The sequence below is a fragment of the Plectrocnemia conspersa genome, unplaced genomic scaffold (assembly GCF_051122295.1).
Source record: "Plectrocnemia conspersa isolate PC_06_02 unplaced genomic scaffold, ASM5112229v1 ptg000005l, whole genome shotgun sequence".
NCBI lineage: Eukaryota > Metazoa > Arthropoda > Insecta > Trichoptera > Polycentropodidae > Plectrocnemia > Plectrocnemia conspersa.
In genome coordinates this window covers 17,079,249-17,102,464 of record NW_028277169.1, presented here as the reverse complement: position 1 = coordinate 17,102,464, position 23,216 = coordinate 17,079,249, and the positions used below count along the sequence as shown (strand labels likewise).

Below are 23,216 nucleotides of genomic sequence, written 5' to 3'. Positions count from 1 at the left end.
CTTTAAGATTTTTTAATTCATCAACCAATAATGAACTTTCTTCTAAAGCTGCCTTATATTTATTTTCTGCCTCGGCCGTCGTAGATAAAATATGTGCATCCTTCACCCTCAAAAGATTTTCTAATTCGGATATCCTATTCAAATTTTGAGTGACTGAAATATTAAGATAATATATTAATAAATATATTGTAATGGGAGTGGAAGAAATGGAGTGACCGATTACTATGGAGTCGAAACATGGACCATTAAAAAGGAGAGACAAAGAATCAATGTCTTTGAGATGTAAAGTTGGAGAAGAATAATCTGCATAAATATTGCTATATGGCGATAAGACACGATGAATAAAACATAATTACTTGTATTATTGTCAGCTCTTTGCGTGGCTATGGCTCTCTGAAGTCTTTTAGCTGCCTCAGACAATTGCGTCTTTGCCTCACTAGCCTGAGCTTTCCATCGCGGAGCGTTCAGTGCATCAAGCTGAAATATAATAAATAAAATATTAATTAACTAAAATATAATAATGTTAAAATAATAAAAAAATATATACCGGATGGAATATATCCATGACGAATTTATATTATTATATTATGCAACACAGGCTTTATGAAAAATATGTTTTTCCAGAATCAAGGTCGATAAGATATTATCTTCTCACACAAAATATTGGTTCAATAATATGTGTTAATACGGCCAGAAACGTGTCCACCCCTTCACGTCCGAAAACAGACTGCGCCCCCTGGGCGACCGGCGCGTGAAAACGCGTGCCTCTTGATCGTCAGAGGCTGTCAATCTTTTTTTTAAAGGGCAAACATCTATAATACTATCACTACTGTATTGTGAAAATATATTCGAATGATTACTATTTTTTGTGAGCAATTTTTATCGATAATTTATCAATTAATATATAGTAATTAATTTTCCAATAATAACTTGAATATTTGTATATTAATATAATAGAAAAAACAACAGAAGTTTTACTTTTGAATATTTTATTTGAAGATAACTACATATGTAGATAATCTTGTATGTGTATATATTATATTATATTATATTTCAAGCTTTGATTAATCTCAATTAAGGAACTGGAGGGAATTTTGTTCCTTGTATCTAAATCGAATTTTACTCCTTGATCTAAATCTAATTTTGTATAGTTACTCTTTAAGACCTTTTTCAAAACATACAAATAAATCTCCACCTCTTCTCTCATATATAAGTGAGAATTATGATTCAGTACTAAAATATTAATAAAAAGTGCATTAATACACAACAAAATTTCCAAATGTTTTACTACACCTGCACTAATAATATATTTCTTTAAATTTTTTGTTACTTTTACTTTTGTAAAAGAGGCTTACCAATAAAAAATGATTGATTTTTACAATAGCTTTCACTTGCAGTTGTATTGCTAAAATTAATAGATAACATAAAATATCACAATCGTGTTTTTTCAAACATATTTATTTAAAAAAGAGAGTTATTTTTTACGACCCTTAAAACAATATAAACAATAAGATAATAGTAAAAATCATTTGTTTCAGTCAATATTTATTACTGTTCATTGGTCAGTATTTATACGGAATAGCCAGTATTTATATTATATGATCTGTATTTTAACCTCAAGGTCAGTTTTATGTTGACAGATGATCAGCATAATAATCAAGGTGGTTTAGGGTCAAATTAATTGTCTAGTTGGGCTCGCAACATTGTCAGATGGCAACATAACCAGACAAGCGTACTATCCGCTGCCGCTGTGTCGTTATTCCCGCTTCGTTCGTCATATATACAATTAAATAGATTCGTTGCAGATTCATTGTGAGTTATTCATGTGATATTCACTGTTCTGACCAACGCTCGCTTGCTCCCACTGCTCCCACCTAACCAGTCTAACAGTTTAGGTGCATGCAAGATATTTTATAATATACTTTTAAAATAAATAATTTATTGCCTATTTATATTTATAAACGTTATAATTTTTAATTCACAAGACCGTCCTTTATTTTAATTCCGTATGCTATTTTTTTCTCACCATTTGATTATTTTTACTCTAAATAATATAAATAAAATTCTAAATGAGATTTGATTTTTATTCTGATCCAAAGTTGATTTAAATTCTGACTATTTAATTTGTTGCCTTTTTATTGACTCCCAAAAACACTTGTACTGTGTTAATAATACGTTGATTATTACTATTGTACTTAAAGAGTGATTTTTTACCAATAAAAAAAACAATCGTCTTTATGAAAGAAATTTTTTTTTTATAAAAGGCGGGTTTTAAAGTAAGTTTTTAGAATTTTTCGGAATAATTAGTTCAAACACTCACTTGTAACTGTGTAGCATTTATATTAAAAAAAAAAAATTATACTCCTTACTATTGACCCCAATCGACCCATAAAAACATCATATCGACCATTTTGGGGTTCCCCGCTTTATACCATTAATTTAAAAAAATTATGTAATTAAATAAATATATGTTTAATCTTAGCGATGAAAGCAAAAATAAAAATACAACAATATCACAAAAACCCAAGTCAGCAAAAAATCTTGAAATTAGTTCTTGGTATGAATTAAAAATATAAAAATCGATGAATATATTATTTAAAAAAATAATGATGTCAATTGTTAGTGGGTTCATTTTTGTGAATCAAAGGCAGGTCATGTAAGTGGAAAACGGAGACCGCCACCCATTCATTGCCAGCTCTCACACCCTTTCCTAAACGGTGGTGCGCACGCATCGAATCCATGAAATGGGACAATCCACCACCCAGAAACCCACCCACTTCTGCAGAAATCGCGTGCCGCCATTACTGACCCACTACACAGAACGAATCAAAAGAATCTAATGGTGTCAAAATTTCGTCGAATTCAATACCACATAATGGAGAGAGGTGAATATATAAATGAATATGTCGCCAAAATGCTTAGGTAATATTACCATATTTATATAAAATTGTTTCAAAAATTATAACGATCGTTATGAATGAAATCAAATAATTACCGGTTTCATTCATAATTATATATTACTTAACATCCTGTTAGAAAATCAAATAAGAATTCAGAAATTTAGCGTAACATTAAAATTGTGACCTCTTATCGTATATTTGATCCGCCTTCTCTAATATTTCATCAACTAAGTACATATTTATTTTTTATGTTTGATTAATTAAGTAGGTAATTTATATATGCATTTAAATAAATATATAAAATTGAATGTATGTATATTATCTATATTGTCCGATCTGCAGCAAATTTTTCATAGTTATGCTTTATGGCCCTGCTCAAAACATATGCGCACATTCTATATCACACTTCAACTCTAATATAGACATATATTACAAATGCAATCAATTTAAAATGTATTATATTAAGTTGCAATTAAGAATATTAGTGAAAATATAGTAACACAAACCCATCCACTATCCATCGAATATAAATACGAATATCACCCGAATATATCTCCCCGATAGTTCTAGTTCTAATGCACAGTTGTACTCTAAGATTTTTTATGTAATAAACACATTTCTAGTCTTTTTTCAATACTTACATCACGTCGCGTCGACCATACGTCGGCCTTTCTACGCACGTTCATCTATCCCAAACTAATCATAATATTTTCCCAAAGTTTTGCCGCTAATATTTGGCACTGAAATCGTCCCGATTTCTTTTAAGTAGATCAGTGGTTCCTAAATTTTTTTAAACATGACTTTCAATTTTATTTTATTAATACGCAATACCCAGAATTTACTTAGTTTATTGAATTATTAAAAAAATGTTTACCAAATTTTACTTTTAAATTTGATTATTAAAAAAGTAATGATTATTAAAAAAATATTTTAATATTTAAGTTGCCAATTAAACGAAAAACGATTATGCTTAACATTGTATTATGATCGCACGCCACGCGAAGAGTAATATTAAATTATTGATTTTATTTATTTCGGCTTCGCCTATTTACCGCGTGAAATCGACCAAATAAATCAAAAAGTATACAGTGGATTAACAGTAGAACTTGCGGTTCACTATGTTGTTAGCCCACCCGAGCAATATTAGGGGCACTTGATATATAGAAGTGCGCGTAGCGCAAATTTTGATGCGAGTAGAAAAAATGGATCGTGATTCTTTGCGTGGACATAAAATATTGTATTTGGGGTAATATCGTTTTACTTTGCACCTACTTATATTTTGGTACACTACATTAAAAAAGTTCCTAACTCTTGTTTTATGGCATATGCAAAAATAAGACATCCTTTATAAATCAGGTCACATAATACGCAATTTAAACTTATTTTTTAAATTCATACAAAGGGATGTTTTAGTATATATTATATTGTTATAATACGTTGACTAATTTACTTTATTTATATGCTATATTTGAGTACTGTTTCTGTAGAGCCTTCTATCTATATATATATACAATGTATGTATGTACGCAAATATCACAAGAATATCTATATCGATTTACAGTTTCATGAACGACGAATATGGACTACTAGACTACATAAATTTGAAGTATTAAAATTATTAAGATTGAAAATATTATTTTTTTAATATAGAAGTATTTTGATTTTTTTTAGAAATTGATTCGGTGATTTTTCCAAATCCAATGAATCAATATTTTCACTTCGTGAAAAAACGCAAAAAATACAATCTTGAGCTCGTCTTAATTACTTTTTTCCATTATTGTCTGTTCAAAAGGATCTTTATAAAACATAATAGTAGTGACCTGTAATAAAATTAATCCCTTGCGTAACTTCAAAGAACTTTTTCTATTGTCTTGCCTAAATGGCCCATTTTCATTACTACATAGTCTTGCGTTACTTTGATGAAATTTACTTTTCATGAATTTATTTTTTTATTATTTTATTATTTAAAGTAAAATGACATAAGCTTAGCAATAAGCAACATGTAAAGGATTATGATGTATTTCAATATATCAATGAGTGAAATTATTATGAAGCAAATTACTATACCACTAAAAAAATGATATAATATTGGTTTTTAACCAAATAATATTTAGCTGTTTTTTCACGAAGCAAAATTATTGATTTATTGGATTTAATACAACTTGATTGCTACATTGAACTCTGTAGTTAAAAATTCAACAATCCAAATGTTTGCCTTAATTTTTTTAATATAATTTTAAAATATATTTATGCCCGGAAAGTTTCTGTCCGGAATAATCATGTACGGAAAAATCCGAGCAACTAAGAAATTATATGATTTAATTTTAAGGATATTGATGGTTTGAGTTAAAAATAAACCCTAAACTGATAACGATTATGATTACAATGAATAACGGCAGAGGTGACAGTGAGGTTGATAAAAAATCAGTTTTTTTAAAATACACAATAATACAAGTCTTTCTGATATAAAAATAGATTTTAGGTATATTGTTTGAAATTGTGCTGTATTATTATTTTCCGCTAATTGTCCGAATATTGTTTATGTAGTTAAGATCGCTTTTATCTAAAGTGTAAGTAAGTTAATTGAATTAGTATTCTATTAAATGTAATAATTTCACAAAATTAATTCGAATATCGTATTATTATTATGTATATAACATTTTCTAGATAAAATAATATTGTATAGGGATTACAGCACTGAAAGCTCGTATACGTGACCTTTATCGAAATACTCCTTTGGGAGCTTTCGAAGACCCTTGGAGTCAGAAGTTCGTTTACTTTACCAAATAACTAAAATCGTTTATGGCAACGAACAGAATATTCAAACAAAATTATTTTTAATGAACTCTCATAGGTATATTTTGTATATGAATTGTAAATACAAAATATGTAAGAGGGGTAATGAGAGCATTTTTGTTACTCGATTGGCAAAAATGTTTCTTTTGTGCGAAAGGAGAAATTGCTTTAAAAATAAATCATTAAAATAGCTATGAAGTTATAAACAACCAAAACATTCAGATGAAAAAATAAGTCACATCATTTTCAAGGACGTTTAATGATTGATGATTTCAATTAGCAATATTGAACTGGGTATTCTAATATTTATATTAAATTATAAATTACCTGAAACACTAAGTATTGAACTAAAACAGCCAAAGCTTCGACATCCCTCGTGGGTGGCGCAGGAGCTGGCGCCGCGGCTGGTGGCGCCGAGGACGTAATTCCCGATCTATTCGTAGATTTCAGGACATTCACGGGACTAGATGCTCGATTTTGTTCTGAAAAAGAAAAAAAAACACAGAAAATCAGTAATGTGCTAAAGTTAAACACATCAAAAGGTCGCACGTCTATTTTATATTCAAAGCGAATCTCTAACGATAGATCAATCATCGATCCCTATTATATAATAGTAGACAGTGTGTAACAATATAACGGATTCAAACAGGTGTAAACATCACCTGGTCATGATTTAAAATAGACATCTAGAACGGTTCATCTTATTTTAATCCAGACTCGATAGATAACCATTACTGACGCAAATCACGTTAGGCGTATCGAATAAAAAAAATAAACAAGCAAGCAGATTTGATCTATATTTGAAAGCGTGGGAATGACTCAGAGTTGTGCACAAATTTGGCAAATATTCAAGGGCGTCTAATCTTAGAGTAGCTTAGAACGTCCGGATCTTGTAAGTGATACTAAATTAAAATCAAAGAGTTTTTTTCCATTAGATTGAGTAGGTCAATTGTATTTCGTAAATTATATATGTAGAAAATATTTTTTTTCCATAATAATTTTATAGCAATCAAAGCGTTGAAATCTAATCAGAGCGCTTTCTATCTACATCTATAGATGACCGTTAAATAATTCTGGTGTGTTTATATAAAATTGAGTGTGAATATATATATTATATGTACATGTGGGTTTACCGTCAAATTAATATTATTCGCGGCACGTGCTTTTCACAGTTAATAATATTCGCACATCCCACATGAGTTTTAGAATATACAAATGTAGGCATAAATTGGAAGCACATATGCGTATTTTTTTATTATTCAGACAGAGTATGCTTTATACAGATATGTATGTATTATAAATCAGTATCAACCATATAAATCTGAGTCGTTCCAGTTATATTTATATATTATATAATTATAACTGGAACGTCTGAGATGAATTTATGGAAAGAAAAATTATTAAATTAAATAATAGCATGTGAAAGAAGCTCACTGGATACCCAAATATTAGTGAAGATTATATTCTAGTGAAATAATAAGCTTCGAAATGAGTGAAGTGAGTATATCTTAATTCAAGAGAGATAAAATACAGTTTCTCATTATCGTTGAGAAGGAAAAATCTTTTTAAGGAAAATATGTAAGACGCGTGAGAATAATACTGTTGTTTTTAAATGGGTTAAACCAGTAAATATGACATATTTTGGCCTTAGCATATCCAGAAGCTATACGATAGGACGATTATATTACATACTATTTTTTTTACTTCTTTGGTATCTAAATAATATTTAAAACATGTAAGACTGCAAAAATTGTAAATTAACTAACATAGCATGCTTTTTCATTTTTATTAATATTATTTTATTTAAGTGGACTTGACTCATTTTCAAAATCATTGACTAAAATAAATTACTAGTAAAAAATTACACTGTTATTTATAGATATGATTATGAATTGATTAAAAAACAGAAATTTTAAGATAATTTCTAATGAAAATTAGCTCAAACTCTTTTTTTGAACAAAATGGACTTGTCCCACTTTCAAAATCAACGGCTCAAATGTTAATTTTTATACTTGCGGCCTAAATACTAAAACTCTATTTATTAAAAAATCAATATTGCGCAAATTATTTATTGGAAAAATACAAATGTAAAAGGGTGATGTTTTTTTTTTGATAATTTATGAGCTATTTTCGTAGCACTATAGAGTTAATATGTCAGCACCCTATATACTCAGATATTGGTTTAAGCATATAAAAACAGCGCACTAAAGAAGCGTCGATAGTTTCATAGTTTTTTTTAAATTCAATAGAAATTATAGCGTTTCAAATCTATTTCAATATACATGAACATACTCTAGTTTATAATATATACGCGCTCTTATCAATTTCACGGTATCATAAATATTTCGCATACGAACATCTACAGGTATCATTATCATTGTGAATAGCAGAGGCGTATGTAATTTAAATCGCATGCGGGCGAAAAATCGATCAGATTTGATTCGAGTAGAACGGATTTCATCCGACAATTAACTTTGACATATAATATTATTTATATACAGTATTATATCCTTATTTTTATTCTTATAAACAAGACGCTACTGTCTTTAATCAATCAATCTTGATTTTTACTTCCTTAAAATTGATTAAATTATATAATATAATATATGAATAAGAATAACCATATATTACAAAAAAGCTACGATAATTAATATTTTTAAATATAGATCATGATCATAAACTTACTGCATCGCTTACAATTGTCGTCAATTTTTTTTATCAACATTCAACTGGAAGTTAGGCAATATATCTACCACATTTTGATCAACAATTTAACACGATCAAGTTTAATTTAAACAACTATCATAATATTTCAACATAAGTTGTACACATATCAAAATTTTGGGTGTGTGATTTCACAAAAACTTTCATATGCAACAAGCTTTCGTACAGGTTTCAGTCATTCCGCTACTTCATCCAGAACTATTACCTTATTTCTGACTTGGAATAAACAAACTACCCCGAATCAAGTCCAGCTGTAGCAGTCACCCGAATTTCCAAGAGCTCAACCCGATTCTACATTCAACTTGGAAACTATTTTTTGTATGAAATTGTGTTTGAAGAACTTGTTATATATATTTTTTTTAATAATATTTATAATCATGAGTTACTCTTTATGCAATAAATAATCTTGCTTAGGTATATATAATATAATATTGCAATAAAATTGCAAATGCTTTATAATATTATATAATTCTTAAATAGACAGATTAGAGAGAAGAGTTATTCTTCACACGGTCTTAGGGTCCTAATCATTTAAAACAGAGACATAAAACCGATCGTGTATAGCAGTCACGACTTCGATTCATAATTAAATAGTCTTTATAAGCAATAATTATGAACTATAGAAGAGGTATGCTATTGCGAAAAGGCGAGTGTGACGTCACGTAGTACGATTAAAAGGCGTCGTAAATTGTCGGTTAACGATTCACGTATGTACTTACTTTCATCCGTATTTTTAGATTCAACCGTTAATAATCGGGATTTCTGGATAATCAACAGTACACGCCGTATGTTGTACATGTTGAGCATTTAAAAAGAAAGCACATAAAAGCTTAAAAAAAGCTTCTGGTGGTGCACGTGCAACCGACATTTATCAGAGAATGAGAGACTTGAGAGTAATAAAAGTCACACCATAACAACGATGACAATCGTTATTTATGCATGAAAGTAAAAAATGTTATGCTTGAACATGTTTGCCATTTTAACACGCCATTAACGATACAAAATAAATATGCAATGTAATATTTCATTTGCGTGTCATATTGCTCTAATATGATTTATGTACTTAAGAAAGGTTGAGAACAACTCAATGTCACTTTCCATACCATGACAAATGGCAACAATTTGGTGTCATTTGTCGCGTATTCATTAACAGGAGACGCTGCACATCCGTTGGATGGGAGATTTTGAAATATGAACTGATCCCAAAATATAAATTTGAGGAATATGATAAAAACGTAAAAGTTCATTCTACTCATTTAAAACAAATCTGATATAATTTTTTTTATCATTAATTAATATTACATATTTTGGTGATAGTGGTTCGAAACAATAAGAAAATTTAGTGGTTTCAATACTTCTATATCCGAGAGATATTAAAATGGATTTCAACCACCTGCACAATTTATAAATATTTAGAAGTCATTCTAACGACCGTTACAAATAATTAAAAAGTAAGATTAAAAGTCTAAAAAGTATCGCTGAAAAACTAAACAATACGTTTTACCCTGCAAATAATACTATTATTCTTCTACTCTTTGGCTACCAATCGCCGGAGTCTATCTTTTAAAGAGTAAACACATTTCATGGATGTATCCAAGAAGCGATGCAATTGTCTCGCAAGCATCCTCATCTCTGATTCACCACATCTGTCTCGAATCAGCATTATAAAAAATATGGTGCTTGGTGATAGAGTCTCCAATTCGAGTAATCGAGTACTCGATACTCGAGTATTTTTGTCTATTTTTCAAGTACTTGATAATCGAGTATTTTGAAAATTACTCGATTAATACTCGAAATTAAAAAATTTTGAAATATTTCAGAAACAAAAATAACTTTAACTCGGTCCGGCAAAGGTTAACGTCTTGCTTTTATTTTGCGTTTATGCCCGAAGTCCCGAGTTAGAGCGGTTACTATCAGGTATAATTTTTTCATAGTCCCATAGTTGCATAGTTCCGGTCGTCGGCTATGTTAGTGGGTACGACGGAGAAATTTCTTTTGTGTTTTCTGTTCGACAGTCCCAACTTATCTAATTTATGGCAATGAACAATATGAAATATCAACAAAATTTTTTTTTAGGTTTTATGACTATGCAGTTGTAGCGAAAAGTGTTGTAAATTGTTTATACTGATCCCTCAGCTTAAAATATAAATCAAAACAATTGTGTGTTTTAAAGGCATTTAAAGTAAAGTCAGTTCTTTGCGAACCGTTTAGCTCTAGAGTGAAAGGGATTCACCCAAATACATCTTCGAAGGATATAGATTTAAATTCTTCGCATTAATCAGAAGAAGTAGAATATTGTATTTTGTTAAGAAAAAAAATCTATTCAAGAAGAATTACAAAATGCTATTTTGTCAATAGTCGAAGGAAATAAGAGAAAAGCAGAGAAGGGAATGAAATAAGAGAATATAAAAAGAGAGTTAAAAAAATTTAATATCTATAAAAAGCGAACAGATATAAATTAGAAGCCTTATCCAACGCGTTAATGACAATAAGACCAACATCAACAGCAAGGGAAAGGGTTTTTTCCATAACGGGAATAATAAAACCAAAGGTTAGCAGTAATATTAAATTCGAGACACTTTTTGCATTATTGTTTTTAAAAAGTATGCTCGTGAAGTTAAAATAATTGTAAAAATGAACATACTAAGTATTTTATTTATTTATTTATATGTGCACGAATTTGAAAAATAGCTATTTTGGTACATTTGGTAAATACTCGAAAGTACTCGAGTACTCGAGTATTTTAAAATTTTAATATTCGATACTCGAGTAGTTGATGGTTCGAGTAATTGGAGACTCTACTTGGTGACAAGACGTGGCGAGAGATGCAAAAGATAGACAATAAGTAACGCCAGGAAATCACAGCCGACAATAATACAACTCGACACTCTGAAATCCGAAAGTTCAGAGTTTAATTTTGGAATTAATTTATAATACCTGTATTTATTTTTCAATCGACACTTTGAATCAAGAACAAGATTTTTTTTGATAACCGTTCTATAAAGAACAGTTCTGGATTATTTTAGAAATACAAGAAAGATTAAATATTTTATTTTTAAACATAAATTGTTAAACAATATATTTAAAATATAAAATTATTATAATTATTTACATAGAAAAAGCACATTTTTTTAATTGTTCAAGGCTATTAACCCTCTAAACGCCAGCGACATTTTATTGAGTCGCCTGTTATTTCTCTCCACGCGTCAGTGTCTCTTTTTAAAAATAAATATAAAATACTTGGTTTACTGATAAATAAAGCTAGTACAATAATATTTATTAATTAAAAAAATTGTTTTAAAAACTAAATTTGTTTAAAATAAATAATCAACAAGTGACTCACCTGTGAGTCGCTGGATTTTCAGAAGTTAAGCACTTTATACAGTCAAAATATAAAGTGTAAATAGGGTTTTACGTTATACAACTTAGACTAGCATATACTATATATTGTTTACGTTTTATCTTTTAAATCTAAATATAACATTAAAATACAATATTCAAAAACAAAATTTCAGATTACGTTCACACTTTTCAGTTACTAAAACATAAATTTCAGTTAAGACTTGTATACGCGTTTTTTCAATAAGTTCACCTGCTTTAAATTCTTGACATAAAGTCCAGAAAACAATTGGGAATGCCTTAAAATATATTCATAATATTATATTAGATAAATAACAGTTTCAAAGACATATTTACATTACTTATGGAATTAATCGATTTTTCAACATCTATTAAATTTGCTTTTGAGTAAGTTTTATTTCTGCTTTCACTAATTTGTCACATTTTTCCGGTTAATAACGGTACAAACTAAAATAAAACTGCGATGAATTTTAGTAGCAGTTTCTCCTTACATTAAGCGAAGATTGCACTTAGTGAAATTAGACATTGACATAGACATTGTAGCATTTTTAAAAATCACTGTAAACACTTTTATGTATAATAATAAAATATTTTTCTTTTAGAATACTACTAGTAAATTTAAGATCATAAATATAAAAAAATCTATCGGTTTAATTAATGCGTAAAAAGAACGATTCTCTAAAATAAAAATGCGTCTAATGCTATTTTCTTGGTATTCCTATATGGTTCATGGAATTAAAGAGCTAGAGAGAGATCAATGATAATTTATTTCGAAATATTGTGCTAGATGATTATAAATCTTGCCTCTGGATGTCCAAGATCGGTTATGCACAAAGAGAATTCAATGGGTGTCAGGAGAAAATTATAAAGAAATAACAATTAAATAATCCAGTACAAAACTTTCGCTACATATTCCACAAGGAAAACGACAATTAAATCAAATCAATCATATGTACATCGTTCAACTACGACCCGAACACAATAATAACACTCTCTAACAACAGCTCATAATTTGTACTCATGCTTTTGACGTGTGTGCAATTTGCACTAAACTCGTGCTTTTCCTGATTTCCATTCACCGGACTAAACACACACATCATGCGATACACAATCACTTTCCTAAAGAGCCGTCTACTATATAATATATTATAATATAATATGTACACGAACGCACAGTGGGCGTGATAATTCGACATGAAATCGCGTTAAAGCACCAAAAGGGAGCATCCGGACCATAGAAGAATAAGAAGTAAAGAGTAGAAAGCAATAAGAAGTGTAGAGTAGACAGACGACACCGGCCGGAAGGGTAAACCGACCGTAATTAACCTCGACGGTGGTCCTCCTATTCGGAAAACTAACAGGATACTCGGATTATTTTGGGCAAAGGTCCCCGTTTTGGATGTCAAGGGCCTGATATGTGGAGCGACACGCCAATGCGGAACTGTATGTAGTATGTTATTAGGATACTTTTAAGGCTATAGTGATTGATTATATGATTGACGGAGCAGAAAAGGTATGAGAGGTTTTAGGGATAGGCGACTTCATTATGAATATTGAAAAATTGCATAGATATTACAGGAATAATGTAGTACAAAATCAATGTTTTTTATTACATAAACATATTTAACTTTGCTTAGTGATCAGATACGTAAGATAGTGTTCCATTGAATCAAAATTTAAATATTTAGTCTATATGTATCTACGAAAAATAAATAGCCATTTTTTTGAGTCAGTTAATATATATCATATTAAAGTCGTTATCATTTCTCGTTAAATTATATATAAGACAGATTAAATATTTTTAAGCATAATTAAAAATTATATTTTAATTTTCCTAAGCGTCCTAAAAATGTGATCTTGGATGTGCAAATATGAAATTAATAACAGTTGATATTTTTAATAACACTTTTATAGACGCGGTGAAAATGAAATAAAATACATATTAATTATGTATTTTACAGCAAAAAAAAAACGGTAAAGATTGTTATGCATTTCATATAGTAAAAATTAAACATTAAATAAGATTTTACAATGGTTAAAAACCAAATTTCAAGTTAATTTCACTATTTTCAAACTCTCGGATCAAATCTATTTATTCAGCAGCTGAAAAATAAGTTTTAGTTCAGACTTGTGAATACGCATTCTATCGCATTTTTAGAGAAACTAAAAAATAAAATAAAAAATCGTTGGCGTCAAATCAAAAACCTAATGACAGATTCAATAATACGTAAATAAACTGTTGCAAATCAAAATTTAATTAAAAATAAAGTGGTGCATTTAAAAGTAGCTCAACTAAATATTTTATCAGCTTATTATATATTTAATATCCTAATACTATCTTGGATATTTTCTTAGCATTAACATTTTTTTTCTAGTTATATCTTAAAATTCATAATATATTAATAAAAAAATAAAAAATTAATTAAAAAAATATATTTTATATTTTTAAATTAATATAATAATATTTATATAATTAATATAGAATTTAACTTTCAAAGTTAATTTTGCAAATGCAAAATTTATTTTATATAATCTACATACACAAAGAAAGATATAATATATTGTAAAGAAAATAGTTTTTTCTTTTTATTATATTTAATGATAAATAAATTATTGAATTGAATATATTTATTCAAAATAGTTTGAACTTGGGGTGACACTTATTATAAAAACTTTGGACTACAAAGGGTTAAGGTCAAAAAATCTAACTATTGTAGAATCAAGTATTTTATGTACATCCAGAGTTTTTTTTCTCATGTAAACTTTTTTTACGTAAATATGTTTAAAAATCGATTGATAATCTGCGTAACGTTCTATTTTTTTATTTTTACGTATATATGACGTCATTATTTTTATTTTATTTACCTCAAGTTTTAAGATAAACGAAAATTTCGGTTACTTCTTAATCGCCGGAAAATATAACAATATTGTTATGATAAGAAGCTATGTAAAGGATAGACGAAAAATAAGAAAAGATATCAATTTTATTCACGGTTTTTAATGAATGATAATTAAATTAAGAGTATCTAAATCGAATTTTGACCAATAGGAGAGCGCAAAAAACAATTATCACTTCTCAGAAGTCAAAAATTCACGTCAAAAGCAATAAAATCGTGCCGTCGCCGTCGCAGTGGGAACGCTCGTTACCGAGCGTTCCCACTGTGACAGCTCCGTCACGATTTTATTGCTTTTGACGTGAATTTTTGACTTCTGAGAAGTGATAATTGTTTTTGCGCCCTCCTAGTGACCAAAATTCGGTTTGAATATACTTTGACCAATACTTTCACAGCAATAAAATTGTTTATTTTTTATGCGCTTCGTAGCATAGAAAAAGCTACTTTAAATGATATTTCAATATAATTTTCTTTAGTAAAATGCTTGACAAGAAGTACATTGCGGCACCTTTTTTGTATAAAAAAATGCCCTGTGTACATCTATTTATAAAAATAATATAAGAAACATCTAGATTCATACGAAACGCTTATTTTTAGTAATAATGGTTTTTAAGTTAACCGAAATATAAAATATATTTAGAATAAATTTAGAATTTAATTAAATTTTACGTTAGAAATACTCAATGTGTTATAAAAAAGAAATCAAAATATCTTAGGCCATAGGCCATAAGATTTTTGTGAGTAAAATATAATCTTATTTTACAATGCTTATAGGGAAGCTGTATTGTTCATTATTATATACATACTGGAGTGTTGAAAGAGACTAAGCTTATTTTTTTTACCTGTATACATAAATCAGTTGATTCAAAAGCATATGTTTACTATTATTCTAACGGAAAATTATTCAGATTGACCTTTGATCAGTTCCAGCTTCATGGCCGAGGCCTTCGCTGCCTTGGTAGGAGCGCCGCACTTCTTGCAGTACAGCTGTATTATGTAAACACGCATGTTCATCACTCACGGGCCGCAGCTAATTAGCCACGGATCACTCATTATGCTGAGATTGTCCCGGCACGGTGCCGGATTTGGACATAGGGTCGTTTGCATTATCGGGTCAGGCGAGCGGTTAAAATAGACGCCGGCGTGTGCCGGCGTCGGCTGTCCGACGCGGACCGAACGGCACTGGCAGACCAGGCCAGGCCATGATTTGGCTATAGGACTGCTACTTCCGTCGGCTGTGTTCGATGGCGCAACAGGAAGTGGACGATGTATTGGAAAAAATCGATCGATGATCTATCTATGGTTGTTGAATATCGAGACGTTGCGTTGGTTCAATAAGTCGCCAACGTATCGGTGGTGTTGGGTATGATTTTAATAAAGCATTTGACATAGTCTATTCATGTAATTCGAAAATCCCAATAATTATTATGTTTCATTATAAAAAAAACAATACACTAAAAATGAGTGTATTTTATTATATAATAATAAATCTAAATTGAGTAATATGGGAATAAAATGGCAATGTATAGTTCGGAAATTTATATTTAATGCTATCAATGCTTATCTATTCCTTGACGTACTTCCGATTTTACTATAAAGGGTAAATGAAAGTTTTTCTTAGATTTGCTCATTACTTATTGAACCAAATATACATCATACGCCTGACGAAAATCTATACGTGATGACTGCTAATGTCATATTACCAAGTTTCTTAAATAAAACCTGGTCAAGTTCAGTTTAAACCAACTTATGTACTACACACACAAGAGTTTGTAAATGAACATTCGAATAATAATCGAGAGCGTAAGAAAATATCCATTAAGATCCATAGCGTCAACCGATGCAATTTTAGCCTAGGTAAAATCCTGATGAGTAAAATATTATAGATAAGGACTTTCGGGCATTTTCATTTAGAACGAACGATTGAGGATTGATATGCTAAGCATATCAGGGATCAGAGTAGCGGCTGTTACACCATCACTGTGCTGCTACTCAACAAGTTGAGTGCCAGCATCAAGATCAGATCCTTTGAGGAGGATTTTTTCTCAAAAATATTTTCCTCATTTTTTTTGTCATTCTTTGTTTAAAAAAAATATAAAATTCCTCTCATCAAAAAAAAAAAAAAAATCGGAGCTGACATTTTAATAATAAATTTCGAAATGAACTTTATTTTGGGTCCCATAACAATTAATCCATCTTTGTCCACCTCGAAAAAAATTTCCAAAATATGGTCATCTTATGTATGTATATTAAACATAAAAAAGTCCTTAGATATATTGTACAATAAATGGTAAGATAAACTAAAATATTGGTAACTGTTTGTTTATTCTGCTTCCTTCAAAGCTTAACTTTAACACAGTTTTAAACAGTAAATTATTAAAAAATATCACATCGCTTATGGGTCGAGTTTCCAAATATGTTTAGCTATTCGATTATCAAATACAGGCGGCCCTCAACTTTCGAACGTTCGACTTTCGCACAATTCGCTATTTCGCACATTAAAAAAAAATATTTTTTAATTAAATTTTTTTTTAAAAACTTTCTGATAGTGGTGAATCTTTTGCTTCAATCGGACGTTCGTATGATACAAACAGGTCTACGATATGATCAATTTTGCAAAATAAAAGTATAATTAAAAAATACGTTCAAAATTGTGAAAAATAAAGATATATTTCCACAATCTTTAATGATACGTTTCCAAGAAAACACAGCATAAAAAAAACATGGATGAAATGGAAAATCTTTGTCATCGTAGATCGATGACCAACATCAAAAAGATGTCCCTCTGAGTATTTCAATTATTCAAGCAAAAGCTCTTAGTTTGCACAAAGATTGGAAGGATAGATTAAAAAAATATTTTTACACGGTTTTTCAAGCAAGTAACGGTTGGTTTTACAATTTTAAAATGAGGAATTCTTTCCATAATATTAAATTTACTGGAGAATCGGCTGATGCGGATAAAGATGCTGCAAAAGAATTTATTTCCTAATTATCCAAAATTATTGAAGATGTAGAATATTCCTCTAGCCAAGTATTTAATGTATATGAGACAGGTTTATTTTGGAAAACTCTTTAACAATGAAAAATATGAATGAAGCATTTACGCACCTTGACAAATTTTTAAATATTATGGAAGATTGTGATCCCAATGGAGAACGCATATCTTAAGTGCGTAGGGCGATCAATAAAAACATAGCATGATATAAAATACTATATGAAGAAAAGAAAAAGAATAGTGGAAAACAGTTAAAATACATACAATTTAAATTTTTTTACTTTCCTCGACTTTCGTACATTCAACATTCGCACACATTTTCAGGAACCAATTATGTGCGAAAGTCGAAGGCTGCCTGTAGTAGACTATATTACAATATATTCATATTGCCCCATTTTAATTATTGTGCAACACTATTAAATATGTTAAATAAATTAGACAAACAAATGTTGCAAAAATTACAAAATAGGGCAATGAGAGTAATCTTAAATAAAAATAGATTAACTAATTGTAAAAGTATGATTGATAGATTAGAATGGTTGAATGTTCAAGAAATATTGAGTATGAATGTTTTAGTATTTATATATAAGTTAGAAAATAATATGTTACCAGAATATTTTAATAAGTATTTAATAAGAAATAATACATAAATATAATACTAGAAATAGAGAAAATTTAAAGATAATTAAGTATAAGAAAACGAGTACGGCTAGGGGAATTATGTACGGAGGTTTTGATTTATATAATAGTCTTCCAAGAGAAATCCGAAACAGCAAAAATATAACGGGTTTCATAAATGGAATAAAAAAACACCTTCGTACATATAGAAATAAATTATAATATTAAGTCTTTATTATTGTATATTTTTATTTTTTATTTTTGTTATGTGTTTTTTATATATTTTTTATATATGTTTACTAAATTTGTTAGATGTAAAGATTAGCTATTAAGCTAAATAAATTATTAAAATAAAATAAAATAAAATAAAATAAAATAAAGGTATGTCATAAGCTGTAGAATCTTAAAATAAAAATTGAACATTAAATACAGGTTTGTACATTATAAAAAAAAAACAATAAAAAGTATCAAGAACATTAATTTTAATTAAAAAAAAATGGAGTATTAGTTTAAAATTTTAAATCAGTACGAGAGTAAATTTTATTTATTCTTAAAAAATATTACTATAATAATTTATTTAATTTAGACTCATCAATAAATATTATGCGTATAAAATAATTTAAATCAGCCATTGAGAAAGTCCACAGTTGCACAATACTAACTCGAAATATGAGGAACTTCTGGAATTTCAGCAATAACAAAGTGTTCTTTTCTTAAATTTTGTTTGTCAGCTATTAGTTGTCATTGCCATGACTGTTATAAATATCTAATTTCGCTTAATAAACAGAAGCACAATTAGGCTGTAAATACTGTATCAATACGCCGAATAAAAATGACTTAAGCACACAAATACTTAAATCTAATTAAAAATATATAGTAATAACAATTGGAAATAAACGAATATTTTACGAATAGATGGACAAATATTTAAATAACGACTAGTTAAAAAAATTGATGAAATAAACCAATCAAGACAAGAGTTAGCTAATTCATTTAGATTTTTATTCAACTATATTTATTCAATAAGCATAATGTACAACCAGGTTGCAAATTGCGTGTCACTGAGGTCCAACCAGTCAGTCTATCTTAATTAAAATGGTTGCTGATATACTTTACGTTTAAAATGATCTCTAATAATCTCATAGATTAGAATCTCACCCATATAAATACTACAAAAGGTCAAAATGAGACAAAATAATGGATGTTTCACGTTCTTAAGCTATCGACAAGATTTTTTTTGTATAATAGTTACAATAATACACAGTTGCCAACTCCTGGCTAGACGAAAAGATCATCTAAATATACAATTCGATTGTGTAACATATAAAATTTATGAATCTGGAAAAGCGTATTAACCTTTAATCTCCCATCGAAGATTTACGACTAAACATTCTAAACTACTAGATTAATTTCAGGCGTAAACAAATATAATAGTTTTTATTGACTTGAAAGGAAAAGCTATACACAGTGTGTAATTAATTTTAATAATGCATACAAATTTAATACCATATATACCATGATTAAACTTTCATAATATTATAATAAAAAATAATTAAAATGAATAACCGATCGTGAAAGTATCGACGGTAGAAGCAAAAAATTCTCTCTAACCATCATTATATTAAATCCTACGTAATTTTGTAAAAGTAAAAATATTAAGTAATACAGAAAACACCTTCTAAGCGTTATTTTTATTGCACGCGCGTAATCCCCGGGATTTGGTATGTTTTGACTATCAAACCAATATAGACCTCACGCATATAAAAAAAACGTCGAAAGCTAGACTAGAAGACCGTTTCGAAACGTTCAAACAACGGAATAGGCAATCTGGATTTTAGAGGCCGATTTTTGCATGAATTTATCCCCATTGTGTATTGTTTTTCCCGCAGTTGTTACGAAATCGGAACTGCGGATTTTTTTGAAATGAAATGCAATATTGCGGTCACCCGGTGGCATGTAACAATTTAATAATAATTTAATTGATATACTTTAAAAATCAATCGTATGATTATTGTTTGACTATAAATCGTTCGTTAAAAGCTTTCGCTTTTGCGTTTAGCAGATTGCCGCCCACTTGATGAGTTAATTTCGAATCGGATCACAATATGAGGAACTATTGGAATGTTTTCAATTAAGCTGTTAAATGTATATATTTAAGTATTGTCCGATTTTTATGAAGTATTTAATATTTTAGAACTAAGCGATTTGAGATTCTTAAAACAGTATTTCATGTCTTAAATATAAATTTCTTTTATAAATAAATTTCAAATATGCTTAAATATTTTATCCGGTATTTTTTATACAATTATTGTTAATTATAGAAAATATTTTAAACATAGCAGTATTTTTGCAGAATTATTAAAACTGTTATTTATAATAATGCGGATATTATTTCTATCAACTTGAACTAATAATGTGATCCTCATTGATTTAAAATCAATCGATACAATAAATACAAACACGTCGAGAGCAAACGCATTATAGCACTTGAAAGACTAACATCAAAGTAATATATCAAATGAAATGCACGAAACACTATTAAAATTTCATAAGCGAATCTTAAACTGTAATTAGACCTAAATCTACATATAGTTATTTGAAAATAGTCAATATTGATTATAGTTTTGAAGATTCGAATTATTTGCATGACCTTTAACGGCTCAGCGAGCAATAGGTAAAGTACCAAGAAGTGGCTCAAAATTCGATGATCTCATTGTGTTAACGATACTTGAAAAAAAGTTAACCACACCTAAACCGTATGAATCATGAGTTTACGAGCAGCGCAAATACCGTGCGTCCAATATTTCAGCAAAATTACGATTAAGCTTTCGTCGCGCGCGATGGCCATTTTCATCGGCTACGGCACAATGACTCAATACAGTATGTACTGAAAAAATCGGTATGAAAATATTTAACCGGCCGTTAAGCGAAAATATTTTTAAACGATAAACACATGCGTGTATCGAAGAAAGGCAAAGTAAACATGCGCAAAATTTAAATGATAATAAACATACTTTACGAGCGAGTTTAAAATAGACGCCAGGACGTCGTTAAGACAAATATTAACTTAACTAGCGAAGGTCAGTCTTAGTAACATAAATAATACCTATATTGAAAATGCGATCCTTGCGCATCCTCTCCGATTCTTCGAACCTTGTATATATATATTTTAAATAAAGACGTTGTTAAGACAACATCAAAGTTGAGGAAACCTGGTATATTTTCTTGGTAATAATATATTACATAAAAAAAAAGTATTCGTGCACTGTATGCGAGCACTTTTATGGGCGTTACTAACTCGCTAGCTAGACTTTCACTCGTTTTGGAAAATTTCGATGGTAAATATTTTCAAACAATCATCACGCTCTGTCGATCGTGTGGTTTACGGTGCAAAATCATCTAACCGTACGTTTGCGATTTTACAATACGTATGCAAATATTTTTTTTAATATTGAAAACTGTGTCGTTGAAAGTGGAATTGTTGCTCATTATTTCGCAAAAATATTTTTTAATAAAAATCGTATTATAAAATGGTAAATGTTATTTTTTGAGATTATATAAAAAGTAGATTTTAAAATCGTCATTTGAAGATTTATTGATATAATGAAAGTCGCTATACAATGGTCAAATATAATAAAATAATTAGAAACAAATTAAAATGATGCATCAAATCAGAAAGCATTTTAATTAGTTTGTCACAGCAGAGATATATAATATAACTACGAGAAACAGGTTTTACGCAAATTTACTGGAAGCACAAAAATATGAAACAATAGATATACTTTTCCAAATAAATTGATTATAAGAATTGAGAAAATTAAAACATATAAATCAAACGACGAAAATCGTAGAGTAACATCCGATTTTTAATACAATTTAATAACGTTTTTACTACCGTATATAAATAATAGGCGTTATGAGCAACTAAAAACTATCTCTGGTTATTTTCTCTTTCTCTATAGCTTTAGAATCTACAATACAAAACAAAACCGACTGCATATTTCGCTATAATGAATATTTTAATAAATACTTAAGCTGTGTAAAGAAAAAATTTTAAACTCGAATTGAAACCTCGCAATGTGGTTTTTATATTATTTTTTGTGTCCATTAAATATTTAGTAAGATATTAATTATGACAAATAGTTTTATTTTAATTTAAAACCTTAACACTATTATATTAGATATTTTATAAGCTCCGAACATCTACTACAACATGTGAGAGAAAATTCAGTAACTTAAAATTTACCTAAAATTATTCAACTCCGGGACTCTAGATTTTAAAATTATTTAGCCTTTCCTTAAATTTAACATTATATCGTGATTACGTAAGCAATACATTACCTAGAAAAGAAATCAAAATAAGTACAAATATAAAATAATAAAATCTTGTACATTTAATGTGTACACAAATAATATTTATATACAATATTGTCATATCGTTTTTATTTTATTATAAAATTAAGCGACGCAAAAATAAAATCTTGCTCAAGGAGCATAAAAAGTTAGTTATGGCACTGGTCATATGTCATAATAAATGTCAAAAAGGTCACATGAAAAAAGGGTTACACAAATTTTTCGTAAATAAAGATATCATTGCAAAAAAATATACTGAATGTTTTAATAAAAAAACATATATTTGCGTTTTATATTATGTTATATACATAAGTGTAACTGTTTTATAAACATCGAATGCAGATTTCACTATTAATTATAGTAAAGATAAAGAAGATTTACATTTTTTATTTGATTAAAAATCAAATATCGTCTTATAATTTAAATTTGATATACTATAGAAGTTCAATAAAGCAAAGGTTTGACTAAACAAAACACGAGTTAAATATAATTTCAGAACATCAAAGAATTACCGAAGGATTAAAGCTATGTTGTTTTGCTAAATAATACATTTTTGTACCAGCTGGTGTACCTCAG

At 28.8% G+C, this 23,216-nt stretch overlaps 1 protein-coding gene across 2 annotated transcripts in view; it reads right to left on the bottom strand.

Moving 5' to 3' along the window:
- toc (toucan) overlaps nucleotides 1-23,216 on the bottom strand; it is a 117,225-nt gene that overhangs the window by 3,476 nt on the left and 90,533 nt on the right. For both annotated transcript variants that reach the window (XM_088186362.1, XM_088186363.1), the window contains 3 exons: nucleotides 6,024-6,178; nucleotides 357-477; nucleotides 2-153 (listed from right to left, as the gene is read on the bottom strand). In XM_088186362.1, the coding sequence (XP_088042488.1) occupies nucleotides 2-153; nucleotides 357-477; nucleotides 6,024-6,178 (428 nt within the window). The remainder of the gene's footprint in view (nucleotide 1; nucleotides 154-356; nucleotides 478-6,023; nucleotides 6,179-23,216) is intronic.